This window comes from Nanorana parkeri, unplaced genomic scaffold (genome assembly GCF_000935625.1).
Source record: "Nanorana parkeri isolate BGI_ZX_2015 unplaced genomic scaffold, ASM93562v1 scaffold1654, whole genome shotgun sequence".
NCBI lineage: Eukaryota > Metazoa > Chordata > Amphibia > Anura > Dicroglossidae > Nanorana > Nanorana parkeri.
The window spans coordinates 31,802-49,353 of record NW_017307922.1 but is presented as its reverse complement, the minus strand read 5'-3'; the positions used below and the strand labels follow the sequence as shown (position 1 = coordinate 49,353).

Sequence of the window (17,552 nt, the reverse complement as noted above, 5' to 3'; positions counted from 1 at the left end):
GTTCATATTATTTTCTGCTAATATTTCAGAAGACTATTGTCCCACGTCTCCTGACTACTTTCTCACCCTAAGAGGACCTTAGCATTTAAGAAGGTGGATCAAGTGGATTCACATTACTGCACGGACAACAGCCACTTGTTCAGGAATCACACCCCGCTCCACATCCAAATAGCATAGCATGGGGTGTAGGGCAGGCTCACTGCACATTAGCCACGAGAGAGGCTTACAAAGAAAAATTCAGGGCAGCCACTGCTTAGCTCCGCAGAATCACTCTTTCTTGTTACTCTTCTCTTTGCTTTGGCAGGAATACAGAAAATTGTTATCTGATATTTACCATAATTTCCTTTCCTGGCTTATCCTCATATCAGCCATCTATGGGTCAACTCCACCGCCTTGACCCCCACAGGACCACCTCCTAACTGAATAAAAGATACAAAACCCCCCACCCCCCAAAAAGTGTTCCATAACTAGACAAGAAAATTACAGTAGGTATCAGGTAACAATTTTCCGTATTCCTGCCTCACCTCATGTCAGCATACTAAGGGATGTACTGTAACTAGCTAACCTACTCAGGATAGCAATGAAGGACAAGTGAAACAATTTAGACACACATTTTTATCTTAGTAATAAGGCTGCAGAAAGCATTAAGGAGCCAAACTGAGAATAATGAGAGGCCACTTCCAGCTTATAGTGGCAAAAAAGGTGTTCAATGGCCTCCATCTGGCCATCTGCAGATGTTCTCTGCCGATACTTTGGCCTAAGATGCTCAAGAAGTTGACATCCCTGAAGTAGAATGAGCTGGCACTTCAGCTAGAGGAGACAAGCCCTGTTACACGTATACTACTTTCGGAATCCAGGTAGACCTTTCTCTGGATGTCACCGCCATGCCCATATTTGGGCCGCCAGGCAAGACAAATAAATTGACCGCTTTCCTGAAGAGTTTGGTTCTATTTAGATAGATGGACATCAATCTTACAACATCCAAGTAACTATAGTCTTCTTGATGCAACTCTGAAAACTCTACCTAAAAGGACAGATTTCAAGATCTGTGAAAATTAGAACTGTGGAGAGGGCCATAGAATAACCTTGACAGGAAGAAGGATGCAGAAGGGATTCATGCAAGATAATGTGCCCAGTCCAGTCTTCTAGTGGATGGATTAGTGGTTAGAAACACAGGGGGGAATTTACTAAAACGGGAGCAGATGGAATTCCCTTCACAGTCTGTGGTGTCAGGAACCATAAAGAACATTACTCCAAAGGAGCATAACGGAGAGTCATTAAAGATTTAATTACTCTCATGATGGACACAAAAACCTCCTCGGAGGATGTATTCTGGTTGTTGCTCATAGGAAACTCTTTACCACAGGATCTTCAGCCCATTTCTAGCCAGCAAACAGTAGATCTGCACCTTCAGACCATTATATGCCGGGCCCTTGTCTAAAGCGGTAGAATTCCAGCACATTAGGTAGATCGCGAGAGAGGGCAGGAAAGTGGTTCTTTGCTGGAAGAACACATTTTGTCTAGATTGGATTGTAGATGGGATTCATTTTTATGCATTTGGCAATTTAGCGATAACCTTTGAGGATAACCCATGACTTATCACTGGGTTAACACAGTCAAATGGAGCATTGCTGGGTTTGGGTGCCACCAATCTCCCGGAACCAGGAAATCCTGGCTGACCAGAAGAAACAGTTGAGGAGCTGAGATAATCTGTAACAAGAAACCATGGCCTCCTGGACCAGTGAGGGAGGATGATAATAGCACGCATTGACTAGCCAGCTCCAAGAACAGTTCAAGCTCAACTCAAGGCAGATATAAAAGACACAATGCAGCTCTGCAATGATTACTACATCATTAAATGTGTTTTTTAATGAAAAGAGTTTAAGTACCAGAATTTAGCTTGGTATCAGCCTTTTCCAGTCTACTATACAGCAGTGTTTAGAAAGGAGGATGGAGAAGCAGCAGTTGGAGCCAATCAGGTGTACTGCAGTGAAAAAAGCATGGTGACAGAAGGAGAGAGCAGAGTGACAAAAAGATAAGCTCCTCAGTGTGCTGCTTCTCCTTTCACTGTCTAGTCACAGGGTGCGAAGGAGACCTATAAGTGCAAATGAAACTGCAGCAGAGAAACATCTGGTCCCCTCCCTTGCAAGACAGGATTATTTTGTGTGGCAGAGCTGTGTAAATCTCAGAACTGGAAGAACAAAAATACAAATCTTTTAGTAGGCGAAACAGATCTCATATATATGTATGTAATCTGTGCATGTTCAGCTTTAAAATGTTCTTATGATTTGTAAGAAAACACCTGCTTGTGCTTTCTGTATCAACACTTAGGTCTGTTCTCCCTGAAGTAAAACTTCCCTGGCCAATTTCTACCAAACCATGCCTGAGGGCCATACCCTTAATATTTTTGGAAAAGGGAATAGGGATTGGGGGTGGGGGGAATGTGGAATGGTGGTGTGTAGGGTTGCACAGATACCAAGTACAGTACTCGGTACAAGTACGAGTATATGTACCGATACTTTTGAGCTCCAAGACTAGACTAGAGAAAAATTCAAAAGTTAGGAGGCAGCTGTCATGTGTAAGGAGCACGCGGAGCTCCTGGGATTTGCACATCTCTGTTTTAATGTACGATTTTGTTTTTATAACTATAAATAAGGGGATGCACAGATACCAGTTTTGCGAGTACGAGTACTGGTACTTGCCGAGTACTTACAAGTACGAGTACTGATACATTTTTGTTTATTGTCATGTGACAGTTTTTCTAAAACAATACAGACTAATGATTTCAGGACAGTGGTGGAGCACCAGAGCCAGGTCCCAGCTGCAACCGCTCCAACCCTGGTAGTTCTCGTGAAAATTCCAAGTATCTGCACTGGTACTCGAAAAGTATCTGTGCATCCCTAGTGGTGTGTAGTGTTTTTTTCTTTTGTATGTGTAAAAAAGGTACAGTGTGGTGTTGCTAAAAAGGGAGCTGACAAAATATGTCGTCAAACTGATCAAACCAGTCTTGGTACTGCAAGATGAAAACACCTGTGTTGCTGCTAAAATTACCTGAAAATACCTAAAAATACCTAAACTACCTAAAATCAAGTGAATTGGGGTGCTGCTGCTGATTGCAAGCACAGCTTATGGAAAAAACTATACATTCCACAGGTAAATATGTGCTGCCAATACACTATCCCTGAATATTGTGATGGTCCATAACATCATGTACATCTTTAAGACATCACCCAAACCTGGATTTTACATTACACCCTTGAAGCTCTATACAAATGACCCTCTCCCCACTGTACATTTTTTTTTCATTGCCATTTGACAAAGGACCCCGATGGTAGTGCCCAGCTTCCCGTGCCTTTTTTCACATCACTGCCTGGATGACATGGACACTTCTTACTGGATGTCCAGTGGTGGGTCCTCTCAGGATCCAGGGGATTACTGTGATTTGATAACCTTATGAAGAAATGACCAGTCAGCATCAGAAAACAGACTTCAGGGCAGAATGAAGTTGTCCGGATGGGCTTCAAGAAATTAACCTAATTGGGGAACAAAAGTAGCCACCCTCCAGAAGGAAGGACAGTGTCAGCACCAATTCAGAGATGATTTGAGGATCTACAGCCGAATGATACACAAAAAAGAAACATTTTTGTTAATAGTTAAGGTACTTAAATGTATTTTGAAGATTTAACTCCTGAGTTTAGTGTCACTTTAGGCCGGGTTCACACATGGGCGTTTTTCAGCGCTGATCGAAGCGCTGAAAAACGCTCAAACAGTGAAATCCCATACTTCCCTATGGGCATGGTTCCCACCTGGGCGTATTTCAGCCCGTGGAAATGCGCTGAAAAACGCCCTACGCCCAAACGAGTACAGGAGCTTCTTTGGGGCGTTTTTCCGTGCGTTTCCATTGGTATTCCCGAGTGTGGCTCGGGGTTAACAAAGCGGTAACCCCGAGCCACACTCGGGAATACAGCGTAGGACTTACCTTGTCCGCGATCCCCGCTGTGTCCTCCGGCGGCGGCTTCATCCTAAAGTCTCTCCCTCCACATTTTTCAGGTATTGCAAACGCCAATATAAAGCGCGCTAGCTTGTAGTGAGTATCAGAAGAGACCCAGTGGAACTTCTGAGATTCCCTTCTAATAAATAGTTGGAAGTGTTCAAGCAGGTCAGTATGGCAGCAAGGCAACCAGAATATTTAGAAGTATAGATAATCAATGGAAGCCTAATTTCACAGGTTCGCTTTAAAAAACAAAAAACACAACACACACACACAAACTAAATCATTTGGAAGCACCAAATACAGCACAGTATATGTCATCTAGCCCAGGGGTGTATCTACTGCAAGGCAAACTAGACATTTGCCTAGGGCGCCACTTTCCAGGGGGGCGGCAAAAAATGCTGCCCCCAAACCAGTTGGGTAAGAGAAAAAAAAAATTAGATTATAAATTATTCATAAATTACTGCCAGTATTTCTGGACCTGGTGCTTCTTTCCTGGTTCTTACTGGGGGACCAACATGCCCACCTATGCCGCCTACTCCTACATGTATGCCGGCTGCAGCTCCCCTCTCTTCCTGGTCAACATGCTGTGCAATGTATTGGTGTGTGTAACTTTCATCCAGATACTGGCAGTTCATGCGTCGGACCTCCCTGGGAAACCAGCACCCAAATCTCTGACTTCAAGCTGGAGAGGAGCTTCCGCAGGACCCCAGGGCTGAGATCCAGATGTTCATCGTGCTCATCGGCACCTCCGTGGTGGTGAGTCCGGGGAAGTGCAGCCTATAAGCTCCCTGCCGGGTTATGTCTCTAGAGCGGGGCAAGCTACAGAGCCCAGCAGCCAAGACGGAAGATGGGTAACTGCAGAATTAGAGGGCCCAGCATATTAAGGCAGAAGATTGGTGTTGCAGCTGCAGAACTAGAGACTAGTATGGCAGGTCAGCAGATCACAACAGTACACTGCGGTAAAAAGCTCTCTGGTAAAATTATATAAACTGATTGATTTGTAAGGTTTTGAATGCAATGGAAGTGTACAGTAGTAAAGGAGGACACTGCTGTGCTCTACTGTGGATATTTACCACTATTGCTGTAATTTCCAGCAAGAAATCGTGGACATTTACCAGAGATTTTTTTTACCAGCATCTTGTATCCATTTGGAAAAATTCACTGGTGATACAGTGTTATGGACAGCTGCTGGTACAGTGCAAGCACTGTATAAGCAATATAACAGTTTTGTTATAAAGCCAGTTGAATCAGGCAATTGTAATTTCTTGTTCATGGGGAGCACTGACCCCGCTGGCCACAAACAAGAGGAGCTTAATGTACCTGCCACCACTACTTTCCTCACCCCTCTCCATTACCATGGACAGGAAACCATTCTGCCGACTCTGATGTCTGATGGTGGTCAGATAATGAATACAAATCCAACCATCACAGGTCTACAGAAAAAAGTAGTGTAAAGTGGAGGCATAAACCCAACTACTCAAAACAATAGAAAACCCATTGAGTCAAAAGAAAAATGAGGTCAGACAAATCAACACACGAATGGCTTTTTGTTTTGTAAATACATATTAGAAACAACAGCTTCAAATGGTTAAAATATTAAATATTTTTATTTGTTGGTCCAAGCATAATATAAAATTTCTTAATAGAACCAATATCACTGGATACAAAAGACTACTAAATGTATACTGCAAGGTGCAGGTAATTAAAACCTTTCTATTGGTTAAAGCTCCAACAGCAGCTTCTGCTATGCAACTGCAGCACATTCAACACATGCAAAGTTCAGGATGCAGTTCAGGCCCACAGCACTGCTTCGTGGAAATAACCGCGGAAGGAGTCTTCCGTAAGGCGAGTCCGACGTCTCATTAACAGAACCACAAATACCAAAGGCAAATCAAAATAAGTTTGAGCACAAGTCAAATACCTGGAAGAGAGAGAAAAAAGAAGCTTAAAATAAATCTAAACCCAATTGGTAAAATCTTATTTTAAAAAATGTAACATGTTCATCTCATAAAAGTCAACAAGTTATTTTAAGTTATCTTTTTTTTTTCTAAAACCGCAGCTTTCGTAAAAGGCTTCATAATAGCAAAGAACTTCATGGCATGATCACCAGCGATTGACAACTGTTTCCTAAATAGGCTTCTTCCTTATCACCTTGTCAAATGTGACATGTGGAGATTAAGCTGGCCATACCAGTACACACTGCAATGAAGACTTTGAAATAGTCGAGTACTTAAAACAAAAAGCATAAGACACAGCCAGTGGAGGCCATAAGGGGTATGAGGAGGTTCAAGTGGCTGGGCTTTAATTTCAGCGTCATCACGTGACGATAAAAAGGCCCAAAATGTGCATTTTTTGACCTGTCTCCAATTATACCTAAAACCTTAGATTTTTCATATCCTTTCCTACAATGGTCTGTAGACATGGGACATGATTGCCTGAAATCTATAAACACTTGCACACCATTTTAAACTCTGGTGGCAAGATCACTGCTCAAGCTGTTCACACTGATTATAGCTGGTATGAGAGGGTCCTTCTCTTCCTGCTGGAAAGTGGGCAGCAACAGTCAGGAAATAGAGATGTGAGATCATAGTGGTATAAAAAGCCAGTGGATTCCACCTTTGATGGAAAGAAGATGCACGTGGACTGACCCATATGGTATTCTGATAACCATGCAACTCGGTCACATGAGAATCAGTGAAGCTGCCAATGCTGAACTGCCCTTTTAAAAATGCTGGTTCCCTGTCTACCAAGATGATGCCTTGGCTTCAATGCTATGTGTCACTGTCCTGGAACAAGTATAGAGATAACGACTTTTACCACTCATTTACAGAATGCATGTTCTCTGTCTGTGACTCAAGTAGGACATTGCTAGGCAACTAGCACTGTCTACAGGCCACCAATGGTAGCCCCTACACTTCCCTTGTAACAATATTGCTTTAAAAGCCCACTATTGTATTCTGGTAACTGGTCTAACAAATTCCTACAGTATACTGTTTTTTTTTATGTCACAAGCATTTGTTTTTCTACATCTTTAAATGCAGGCCAAGGTATCCAGAAAAAATTAGAGGAGAACACACAAAGGAAGCACCACTCCTCCACGGCTCAGGAAAGGAATGAGCTGGGTGCTTGCCACTGGAGCACATGCTCGCTTCAATATGAGCCCATGCAAACAGAAGAGCTGGCCACACACCGGATTCTGCTGGGATAGTTTACGGAAGCTTGTACCACATCTCTGGTGTTCCTCCCCCCTGGCCGCATTTCACCCAATCACGGGCTTCGTCATACAAATTACATAGTCATAGATCTCTATGACTAAGCCCGTGACTGGGTGAAATGTGTCATAGGGGTGCACCTTGAGCAGGACACCGGTGATGCGGCACAAGCTTCACTAAATGATCCCAGCAGAATTCGATGTGCGGCCAGCTTTTCTTCTGTTTGCAAAGACAGCAAAAATAACAGTTGTAACAAATTATGCAGACAGGGATGCCGTCAACAGTCAGCTGTTAATCACATGGTTTAAATGTATTTTCCATAAGGAGATAAAACTGTTGGTGTAACTGCTTCAGGCCCCATTGACACTGAGCGATTTATCGAGCGATTTTTGCAGCGATAGCGCTCATATTTCCACGCTATATCGCTCTATGTAGCTTCTCCAATCCATTTCAATGGAGCTGTTCACATCTTGTCGCTCAATATCGCTTGTAGCTCCTACATGACCCTTTTTCCGAGATTTCGAGCGATTTTGCTCCTGATTGCATACAGCCCAATAGGAAAAAGTCACGCGACACGTCGCTCAATATCGTTCATATTGAATTGCGCCGAAAATCGCGCGATTTTCATGTCGCTCAGTGTGAATGGGGCCTTAGGGTGCATTCACACCAAAATCAGAAGGTACTCCCAAGTCAATGGAGGGTCTGTTGACTTAAGATTGTACCTTCCGTTTTCCTTCCGATCCGCTGCATTCATTTTTTTTGGCAAGCTTTATATAAAGTAACATGTCCTGAGTGGCCATATTTCACTGTAATGGCTTGAGATGCATTGGCGTGTGTTTTTGACTCGTTGCATTGGAAAGAGTAGCGCGTGCTCTACTTTTTTTCAGCACAACATATCACCCAATTATTTTCCGCTGAGCTAGCATTAGCATTAGCATCTGTTAAAAATCAGATGGTAATGCAACGCAATGGATCCAGTGTGAATGGAGCCTAAAGGCCCAAATTCCTGGCAAAAAAAAAAAAGCAACTTTGCAGTGGGGCTAACCCCGCAATGCAAGGGTTAAGTGCTTGTTTTTGTATAGGGACTGGAACAAGACAGATTTACTCACCTGATCCCCACTCCCCCAGAGCTCAGTGCTCTCCTCTTCTTCCCCTCCGCCCCAGCTGGTTGACTGTCCCTTTCAATCCTCACATCTATTGCAGGTCTACAGAACCTGCATTAGACATGATGATCTCAGCAGTTCTTAGACTGCCAGAGCCAGGGAAGAAGAGGCTGCAGTGACTGGTCTAGTAGCCTGGAGGAAACTGGCAGCAGCAGGGATGAGGAAAGTAAATCTGCTTTACTCCAGTCCCTAGACAGAAACAAGTCGTTACCGTGGCAGCATGGGGGTAGCCCCACTACAGAAGTACTATTTTGGGCTTTAAGCTTATATGTTCACTTGTGTATAAAATATAAAAAAGAAGCCAGGAGTTCCTCAATAAGAAACCAAACCCCACAAAAAATGTTCTTTCCTCTGCAGTAGGCATGTGTCTTCAGTTTTAATTAATTTTATCAAAGCTGTCCCAAGGTCATACATCCCAGAACTTCATCTCAGTAATGACATTCCACAGGGACACGGGCCATACCTTACAGTCTGGAAACCTTTCCGCTAGTGTCAGGGGACAAATGCTTGTTGGCCCCGGAGGAATTCACAGGCAGTTAAGTCTACAAACATTCCCTCTAATTAATTTCTTCTTTGTCTGAAACCCTTGAGCTGTTCCATTTTCACATTCCTTACATTGGTACCCGGGAGCTACAAATAAAAAAGCCTGCAGGAATACACGGTTAGGAGGAAGAACACGATTACCAGTTTAGTGTTGCCTAGTACAGAACACACAGGTGAGCAAGTCAGCCATTTACCCACTAAAATGAGATCTTTAGGGCTCATGCACTTGACTGCACAATGTGAATTTGGGCATATTTCTCTGTCCAGGGGCCAGAGATGCTGCGTACAGCTGCCCATAGATGTCAATGGCTGTACGCAAGTATACACCAGACACAGGTAAACATGCGTCTGTGTACAGATGCACAATTCTGAATACAGACAGCCAGCGTTCAGGGTTGTGCGCCCTTACACATGTGCATGTTACACAAGTCTGCTGTATACAGCCATTGACTTCTACGGGCGGATGTACATGGCACTTGCAGCTCCTGGACAGAGAAATTTACCTGAATTTATTTGGTACAGGTTCAGCCACCCGTGTATATATGAGCCTTTACAAATACTATAAATCCTGAGCCATATGAAAAATACTAACTTTATGGGAATCAACTACATACACATAAAACCAGGGGTGGGCAAACTCCAGCCTTCCAGCTGTATTGAAACTACAAATCCCCATGATGTATCTGCCTTTTGGAGTCATGCCTGTGGCTGTGAGAATCTTGCAATGCATCATGGGATATGTAGTTCCACAACGGCTGGAGTTTGGCTACCCCTGCATAAAACCAATACGAACAGGGCACTGAGGCCTCATTCACACTGGCAGGGACATACATGTCTTCATAAAAGACATTTCTACATTTGTAAAATGGTTTTAAACAATACAATTCACAAAGCGTTGCCTGGTGTTTAGGGAAAACACAATTCTGTGCGTCCAGGGGCAAATTAGATACTCTGAATGCATCTAAATGCAAGTGTATAAACGTACAAGGACATTGTATACTTCCCAGATATGCGTTTACACAAACAGTGCCGTACACAAAACAAGAGCAGTTTGTCCATAGTAACTAATCAGCTTCTCTCTTCAGTTGGGCTTTGAAAATGACAGGGAGAAGCTGATTGGTTGCGGCAACTTTTCCCCTTACTGTGTGTCTATTTACACTCGTGGCCGTGTTGGTATTCGGTAGATGATTTATGAGGAAGGAGCTTTGTCGCCCCCTGGTGGCCAGCTCTTATAATGACACACGGGCAGTCACCTGAGTGTGTACGCCAATTCTAGTTGGAGGTACTTCGGATCCTGCTGCGCTTCATTTCGCTGTTGTGCAGCTTCTCTTCAATCTTCCTCTCGTGGCCGGCGGGTACGTGGCGGTTTCCGTTCAGTTCGATCTCCTTCTTGGTCCTGCCTTTCCCCCCGGCCCCGCAGCCGTATTCCTGCAGGTTGTAGTATTCGTACTCATCATAGTGATCCCGCTCGAACACGACTAGACTCTCCACATCAGCGGACATGATGATCTCTAGGAAGGCAACCGGACAAACGTCGAAACCGCTACAGCAAAGCCTGGAACCACCAGCAGCTGTTTAGTCGTACTGTAAACAAAACACTTTGCTCGGTGATTGGCCGGCCGTGATGCTTCTGACATATAAGGGCGGGATTTAGGACTCTTTTTCACCAATCACTGCCCGTTAGCTGGGAAAGGCGGAGTCTTGTCGGTGACGTCTGTCACATGACTGCGGTTGGACAGTTTGTGCTGGGTCTGCAGAGGGGCAAGCCTGGCTAGTCAGGGCTTTGTTTTTATTACTCTTGGTTATTTAAAGGAAAATGAAATATGTGTCATGCAATCACTTTATTAATAAAGATATACATTGATTTCACTGGGATTTAGATGTAAATGAAAGAAATGGAATTTGGATGCAAATCTTCAATTGCTTTTATAAGGGAATGGAATGTGGTTTTGTACACAAATTCTAAAGCTGGCCATACACCTTGCAATCATCACGCAACATTTTTCATACGACGGCCCCATCATGCACAGACCATTGAGTAGTTCAATTAGCGGTCGTTAGCGAAAGCACATGCCCGAATTTTGTTAATTGACAGAACGGATTTGGTGCGATTTTTGGCGTACGAAAACTCCACCAACCTAGCGAATTTCATATGATTCGACCAAAGTTTTTTAGCCTGCTCGAAAGTCCTACAATTGTACAGTATCTGCTGTTGTACACTCCCCATCAACCTTGCGAATGTTGTACGAAAACGCGTTCGCAAACGTAAATCGTACGATATTCGTAAAGTGTATGGGCACCTTTAGAGTCAAGCGTATGCATGGGGAAGAGTCAGATTCCGCCGTCAAGTTTTTATTGCTAAGTTACTATTGGGGAAATGTACCACTCCTGATGACTTTTGTCACCAAAAGTGAGGGGAAAATTCAAAATGTAGAGTTGTCCACACAATAAAAGGAAGGGGGAAATCTTCAACTGGGGACACTTGTTCCAGGGAGAACTGTCTAACAGGAACATTCCCCTGATTTTGGGAGATTCCCTCTACCTGCTGCATCTCCAGGACAGGAAGTGAAGGAAAATGTCCTCAGTGCTACACAGATAGCAAAAATTAACTGGCAGATGTTTTAACCCTTCCCTACCCTATTCAAAACAAAAACAATATTTTGGCTAAAGATACACGTTAATGTACGTTGAGCTGTGTTTAGTGGGAATTATAAGAAGGGAGGGACAGGGTTAGCAAGGGAACAGGGATAATGTTCTATATCTGATTGTATGTACAACAAAGTTTTATTTAAAAAAAAAACTAATCTGATTAAAAAATTACCTAGAGATAGGGGACACAATCATTGAATAGAAGCATAAGGGAGGAAAGGGAAAGCGAATACGGGTACACATAAGTATTAGTTATAGTTTATAGGCACCAAGTGGTTAATTTGTAAACACAAGTGTAGAGTGAGAACAATAGAAGGAAATAGAGGGGTTTTAGGAAGGTTTGAGAGTAGCACAAAATAAGATTTGCACAAATTTACACAGTATTGTTCCCCCTCCCACCCAAGGAAGAATGGGTAGTATGATTGAACGCGAGGTGAATGATATAAGGGGTGGAGAGAGAGATTTTTTTTTTAATAATGTATTTATGCATTGATGGGAAGGCAGTAAAAGAATGGAATAGCTCTTGGCTATTAAATAAGCTATGTATATTATTTATGCAATAGGATGCAATTCTATATTTTGTTTCCTTTATATATACATATGTAAATGTTTTACTGTGAAACAATAATAAAAACATATTACCTGCCTCCGGGCCGGCCGTAGTAAAAAAACGGCCGGCCCGGAGCTCTCTAGATCTGAGCGGGCGTCTTTAGACTGGCGGATCGCTTGTATTTTGCAACGATCGGTGCGGCCCCGATCCCCGGCAGGGGATCAGAGGGAGCAATAAAGTTTAGTGAAAAAAAAAAAGTAAAAAAAAATTAAAGTCCCCCCCAAATTTTAAGTTACACATAAAAAAGAATTTAAAAAAGGAGAAATGAAAAGTCCCCACCCATACATACACGCATGCAAACATGCGTCGGGGGCGCATACGTGCAAAAAAGACGATTGCGCCCATTACGCCGCACATGTTACATATCGCCGCGAACGTCGCAGTGAGAGCAATACGTCTAGGGCCATCAATCACTGATAACACTAAACTGATGAGCGGTAAAAGCTTTTAAAGTGTCGCCTATGGCCAATTTTGGGTATGGTAGTTTTCTGCGATGTCGCGGGTGCGCGCAATTTTAAAGCTTGACATGTTTGGTGTCTATTTAACCGACGTGACCCCGACTTTTATATTTTACCAAAAAACTGGGTAATAATAAATGTTTTCTAACATAATGTTAAAAAAAATTTCTGTAATTTTTCCTAATTATAGTAAAAAATAAAACCCGTAGTGGTGATTAAATACCACCAAAATAAAGCTCTATCTGTCCCCAAAAAATGGTATAAAATTCATTTCAGTACAGCGTTGCATGACGGAATAAATGTCAGTCAAAGTACTGCAGCGCTGAATACTGAAAAATGGCCTGGCCACGAAGGGGGTCTAAACACCTGGTCTTGAAGTGGTTAAACAAAAAAACAAAAAAACAAAAAATTGCCTAGGAGCTGTCAGTGTATTAGATGTTTATTTGTAAGGCAAGATTGTATACAGATAGCATTATAAAAGATATAAAACAGTGTAAAGACTTATGAACTTGAAATGTAAATAAAATGTATTTTCAAAAAATTAAACACGATGGACCCATACACATACCAAGACCTGAGGCATCCCAGATTCCCATCTTTTCAACTGTCCCTTACCACTTCCAGCGGGCGCTCAGTAATGAAGCAGGGGGCCTGGCCGGTGGTCATGTGTCCTCCAGGCTTCCTGATTGGATGAAAAGCCTGGGAAACCACAGCTTCACTCCCTTGCAGCTTCCCAGGCACCGAGGATTGTGGCTGTTATGTGAGGAATGTAACTGGCAAGTGCTACTGCGCGCTGTATCGCTGAACTGGTCACAGAGAGATCTTTGTGATCTCTCCACCGCCTCAGTAACTAAAAACACGTCACCTGTTGTTGTGGTTTCAGTGTTGTGTTCGGGGTGATTAGGGTGTGCCCAAGCACACCCTGTGCCATACCTATGCCCACAGTCATATATTTAGAGATCCAGTGTGGCACTATGGGGGCACAACAGGGAATTTCACTACTTCAATGGCAGGCCAAAACAAGTGGGTGCTATGAAACTCAAAAAAAAATCTTCCTTCTTCTTAAACCTAAAACATAAACTAGGTTGTCCTACCTCCTCAGTCAATAACCTAAAGCGGAGCTTTTTCTACCTGTGCCAAGAGGTGTAGCCCTCAGGGGAGGAGCATGTCTTCTCCTATTCTGCTTAGCATCCATTCTTCTAGGACTTAAGGTCAGAGGTCTGCTTTGTCCCTCAATAATCATTCCGTAAAATCATTCTTTCCAGTCGGGTGAGGAAGATTTAGAACCTTTGCTGAGTTGAGTTATAACATAACCTATTGACATGCTGTTAGGTTAATTAGTTCCTGTTTAATGTGTGATAGGGAACTTAGATTGTAATCTCCTTGGAGCCAGCTACTAACCCTTGAGGACTGTTTTAACAGTGTTACAGTACTGCACTGCCTGAATGAACAACAATGTGCAGTTCTTCACCATGACCTTGTCTCTCATCACTCAAGTTTAGGCAGTGCACAGTAGACATGTGCGATTCGTTTCGTTCCGAATCGAAATTCGGACGAATTTTCGTAAATTCGGACATTCGGATGTATCCGAATTCCGAATTACAGACATAACGAATGCAAACGAATCCGAATTTCCATTTCCGAAATTCGGTAGCGTTCGCACGAACGTTCGTTTCGTTTTCTGTTCGTATTCGTTTCTTATTCGTTTCGTTCGTTGGAGCAAAGTGACATTAGAGAAGGAGAAAAATATTTTCTCCCCCTCAAATGTCACTTTTGCTGCAAACGAATAAGAAACGAATAAGAACAGAAAACGAAACGAACGTTCGTGCGAACGCTACCGAATTTCGTCCGAATCCGAATTCCGAATCCGAATTGACTTTCACACCCGAATCCCGAAAAACGAAATAACACAAATCCGAATTTAAAACGAAACGAAACAAATTTTTTGGCAGTGCACATGTCTAGTGCACAGTAATGAAGACTATATCCCCAGCAACCACAGCTCAATACACACTTCTGCATTCCTTTGGCATTTTGACTAGAGTCTGCATGACACGGGTGTTGAACGTTTTGCAACCAGCATGTGGCCTTAGCCTTAGTGCTCCCACTTCCCTTACTGGGTTCCTGATTTACTTGCACCATCACTTTAGATAACGCAGATGTGCATCACTTCACTGACCGGTAATTTCGCAGCCATCCAATAATCCCCTCTGCTCATAGCACTCTGCATGTAAGCTTATTGTGGGGCAGTAAAAGGGCAGACTGCAGGGTCTCAGCAGGATCTGTGGGGGGCTATGCCTGGTCTTAGGGGGGCTGTGCAGGATCTGTGGCCGTACGTTTACGCGCCCATAAACGTAAATACGCGTCCGGTGCCCCAGCGCGCAAAAATTACAATTGCGCTACACATGTTACATTTGCTGAGTTGAGTTATAACATAACCTATTGACATACTGTTAGGTTAATTAGTTCCTGTTTAATGTGTGATAAAACTGTTTAAATCCCCCACCCCCACGTTTACGCGCCCATAAACGTAAATACGCGTCCGGTGCCCCAGCGCGCAAAAATTACAATTGCGCTACACATGTTACCTTTGCTGAGTTGAGTTATAACATAACCTATTGACATGCTGTTAAATAAAATAAAAGTCACATATAAAAAAAGGGGAAAAAACCCCCCCAAAATGTTTAACTCCCCCACCCCCACGTTTACGCGCCCATAAACGTAAATACGCGTCCGGTGCCCCAGCGCGCAAAAATTACAATTGCGCTACACATGTTACATATCGCCGCGAACGTCGCAGTGAGAGCAATCATTTTAGGGCCATCAATCACTGATAACACTAAACTGATGAGCGGTAACAGCTTTTAAAGCGTCGCCTATGGCCAATTTTGGGTATTATCGTTTTTTGAGGTTTCGCGCGCGCACGCAATTTTAAGGCTTGACATGTTTAGTGTCTTTTTACCCGACGTGACCCCATCTTTTATATTTTACCAAAAAATTGGGTAATAATAAATGTTTTATCATTTAATATAGGGGAAACTGTTTTTTTTTTTAAAATTTCGGTAATTTTTCCTTAATATAGTAAAAAAATAAAACCCCCAGTGGTGAATAAATACCACCAAAAGAAAGCTCTATCTGTCCCCAAAAAAGGGTATAAAATTCATTTCAGTACAGCGCTGCATGACGGAATAAATGTCAGTCAAAGTACCGCAGCGCTGAATACTGAAAAATGGCCTGGATGGGAAGGGGGTTTAACACCGCGGATGTCAACTGGTTAAGCAAGCAAATTTTGCAGCTGCTCGCTTGGGTAGATTGAAGGGGGTTAATCTAATTGGGGGGGTGCATAATTTTGTTTTGGTTTTGCCCCGAGCGACCATAACTCTGGTTATGCCACTGCCATCAAGTCAGCAGGGGGGCCCGAACCCTGCACAGACTGCCTGTGGTGAGGGAAGATGGTCCCGACTACTTGCCACGGTAACCAGTTGATTGGCAGGCACCTTCCCTACAGGGACCGGGGCTTCTCTGCATAGGAGAGGAGCCTGCCAGTCAGGTTGTTACCATGGCGAGTGGGTAGGACCATCTGCTGGGCAGACCTATCAGGGTCCCGTGTGCTCGTCTGCGCTGTGCTGATTAACTGCTGGAAAGACCGGTGACTTTCAGCACATTTGGCTCCGTCCCCTGCAGCACCCACAGCCCATGGTATCAGGAGCGGGAGTCCTACCATGAGATAAACTGCAGGGAGTGAGCAGCTTAGAAGGGACTAGCAGTGTAAGGTGTGGTCAGCAGTGCAATATGAGGGATGTAGATGGTGTGGAAGTTACCAGTGTTGGAAGAGGGTGGCAGCCATCAAAATCTCTGCCAACACTCCTAACTGTACCCTCTGCATCTTTCTTCCTACGGTGTTCACCTCTGCACCCCTGCCAAGCAGTGTAGGAAGGGGGGATGGATATGCGAGAAGCATTAGAAAAGCGATGCAGGGGGTGAAGAGGTGGGCAGGGTAGGAAGAAAAAATCTGCCCACGCACCTTACAATTTATCTGCAGATTTTCTGTGGTCAGATGGAAAAAGTGCAACAGATTGGCCCAGGTGGAGATGACTCCATCCACACAGTTTAATGTAGATGGAGGAATCTGTTGCACCTTTTCCATCTGACCACAGAAAATCTGCAGATAAATTGTAAGGTGTGTGGGCACCTTAAGCTGTATGGGCACCTTCAGAAGCTAGTTTAGAGCTTTGGGTGAGTATATCTTTTTTTTAACCTAGACACCAACAAGCAGTTAACCCTTGCAGTGTGGGGGTAGCCCCACTGCAAGGGTCAATTTGAAAAAATCCTGGCGATCTGCTTTAAGATTTAATTCCTGAGTTTAGTGTCACTTTAAGCCTGTAAATGGGAAGTAGAGCCTAGGTATAATCTTAGTTAGGATCTAACGGCAGTCACTGGTCTCCCTGTGAGTTCCCCCCGTCGCTCCCACTTTGTGAGGGGGTCCTCCCTGATTGGTAAAAGAGGGCTGATGCATGATCCTCATTTCAAGCCTGGTCTACCCAATCTAGGTTCCCAAGGAAGCTTGAGACGAAACATGTTTGAACCACATTTCAGCCACTGTGGACTACAAGAGCCCAGCACAAGACAAAGATTGAAAGAGATATGTAGTCTAAGGACAGCCATATATTGATGTGTGGCATTTATGTGCTCTTAGATGGTATATTGACCCACAGATGTGGCTTGAGGGTCGCATCTGACATTGATTTGATGGAATCATTTTTAATGATGGTTATCGATATTTTATGAAGATGGTACTTAAAGGGGTTCTAAACCCTCCGGTTTTTTTGCATATATCTACTGCTAGCAAGCAGTAGATATATGCAAAAAAAAAAAAAAAAAGCTTTAAAAGCGGTTTAAACTTACCCCCTCTTCACCACCCGC

General features: G+C 43.5%; 1 protein-coding gene across 1 annotated transcript; it reads right to left on the bottom strand.

Annotated features, from left to right (window-relative positions):
- Positions 1-5,665: 5,665 nt before the first annotated feature.
- On the bottom strand, positions 5,666-10,486 carry NUPR2 (nuclear protein 2, transcriptional regulator). The gene is made up of 2 exons (XM_018571015.1): positions 10,166-10,486; positions 5,666-5,915 (listed from the first exon to the last, which is right to left on the bottom strand). The coding sequence occupies exon 1, from the start codon at positions 10,413-10,415 to the stop codon at positions 10,185-10,187; it is 231 nt and encodes a 76-aa protein (XP_018426517.1). The 5' UTR covers positions 10,416-10,486; the 3' UTR covers positions 5,666-5,915; positions 10,166-10,184.
- Positions 10,487-17,552: the final 7,066 nt, after the last annotated feature.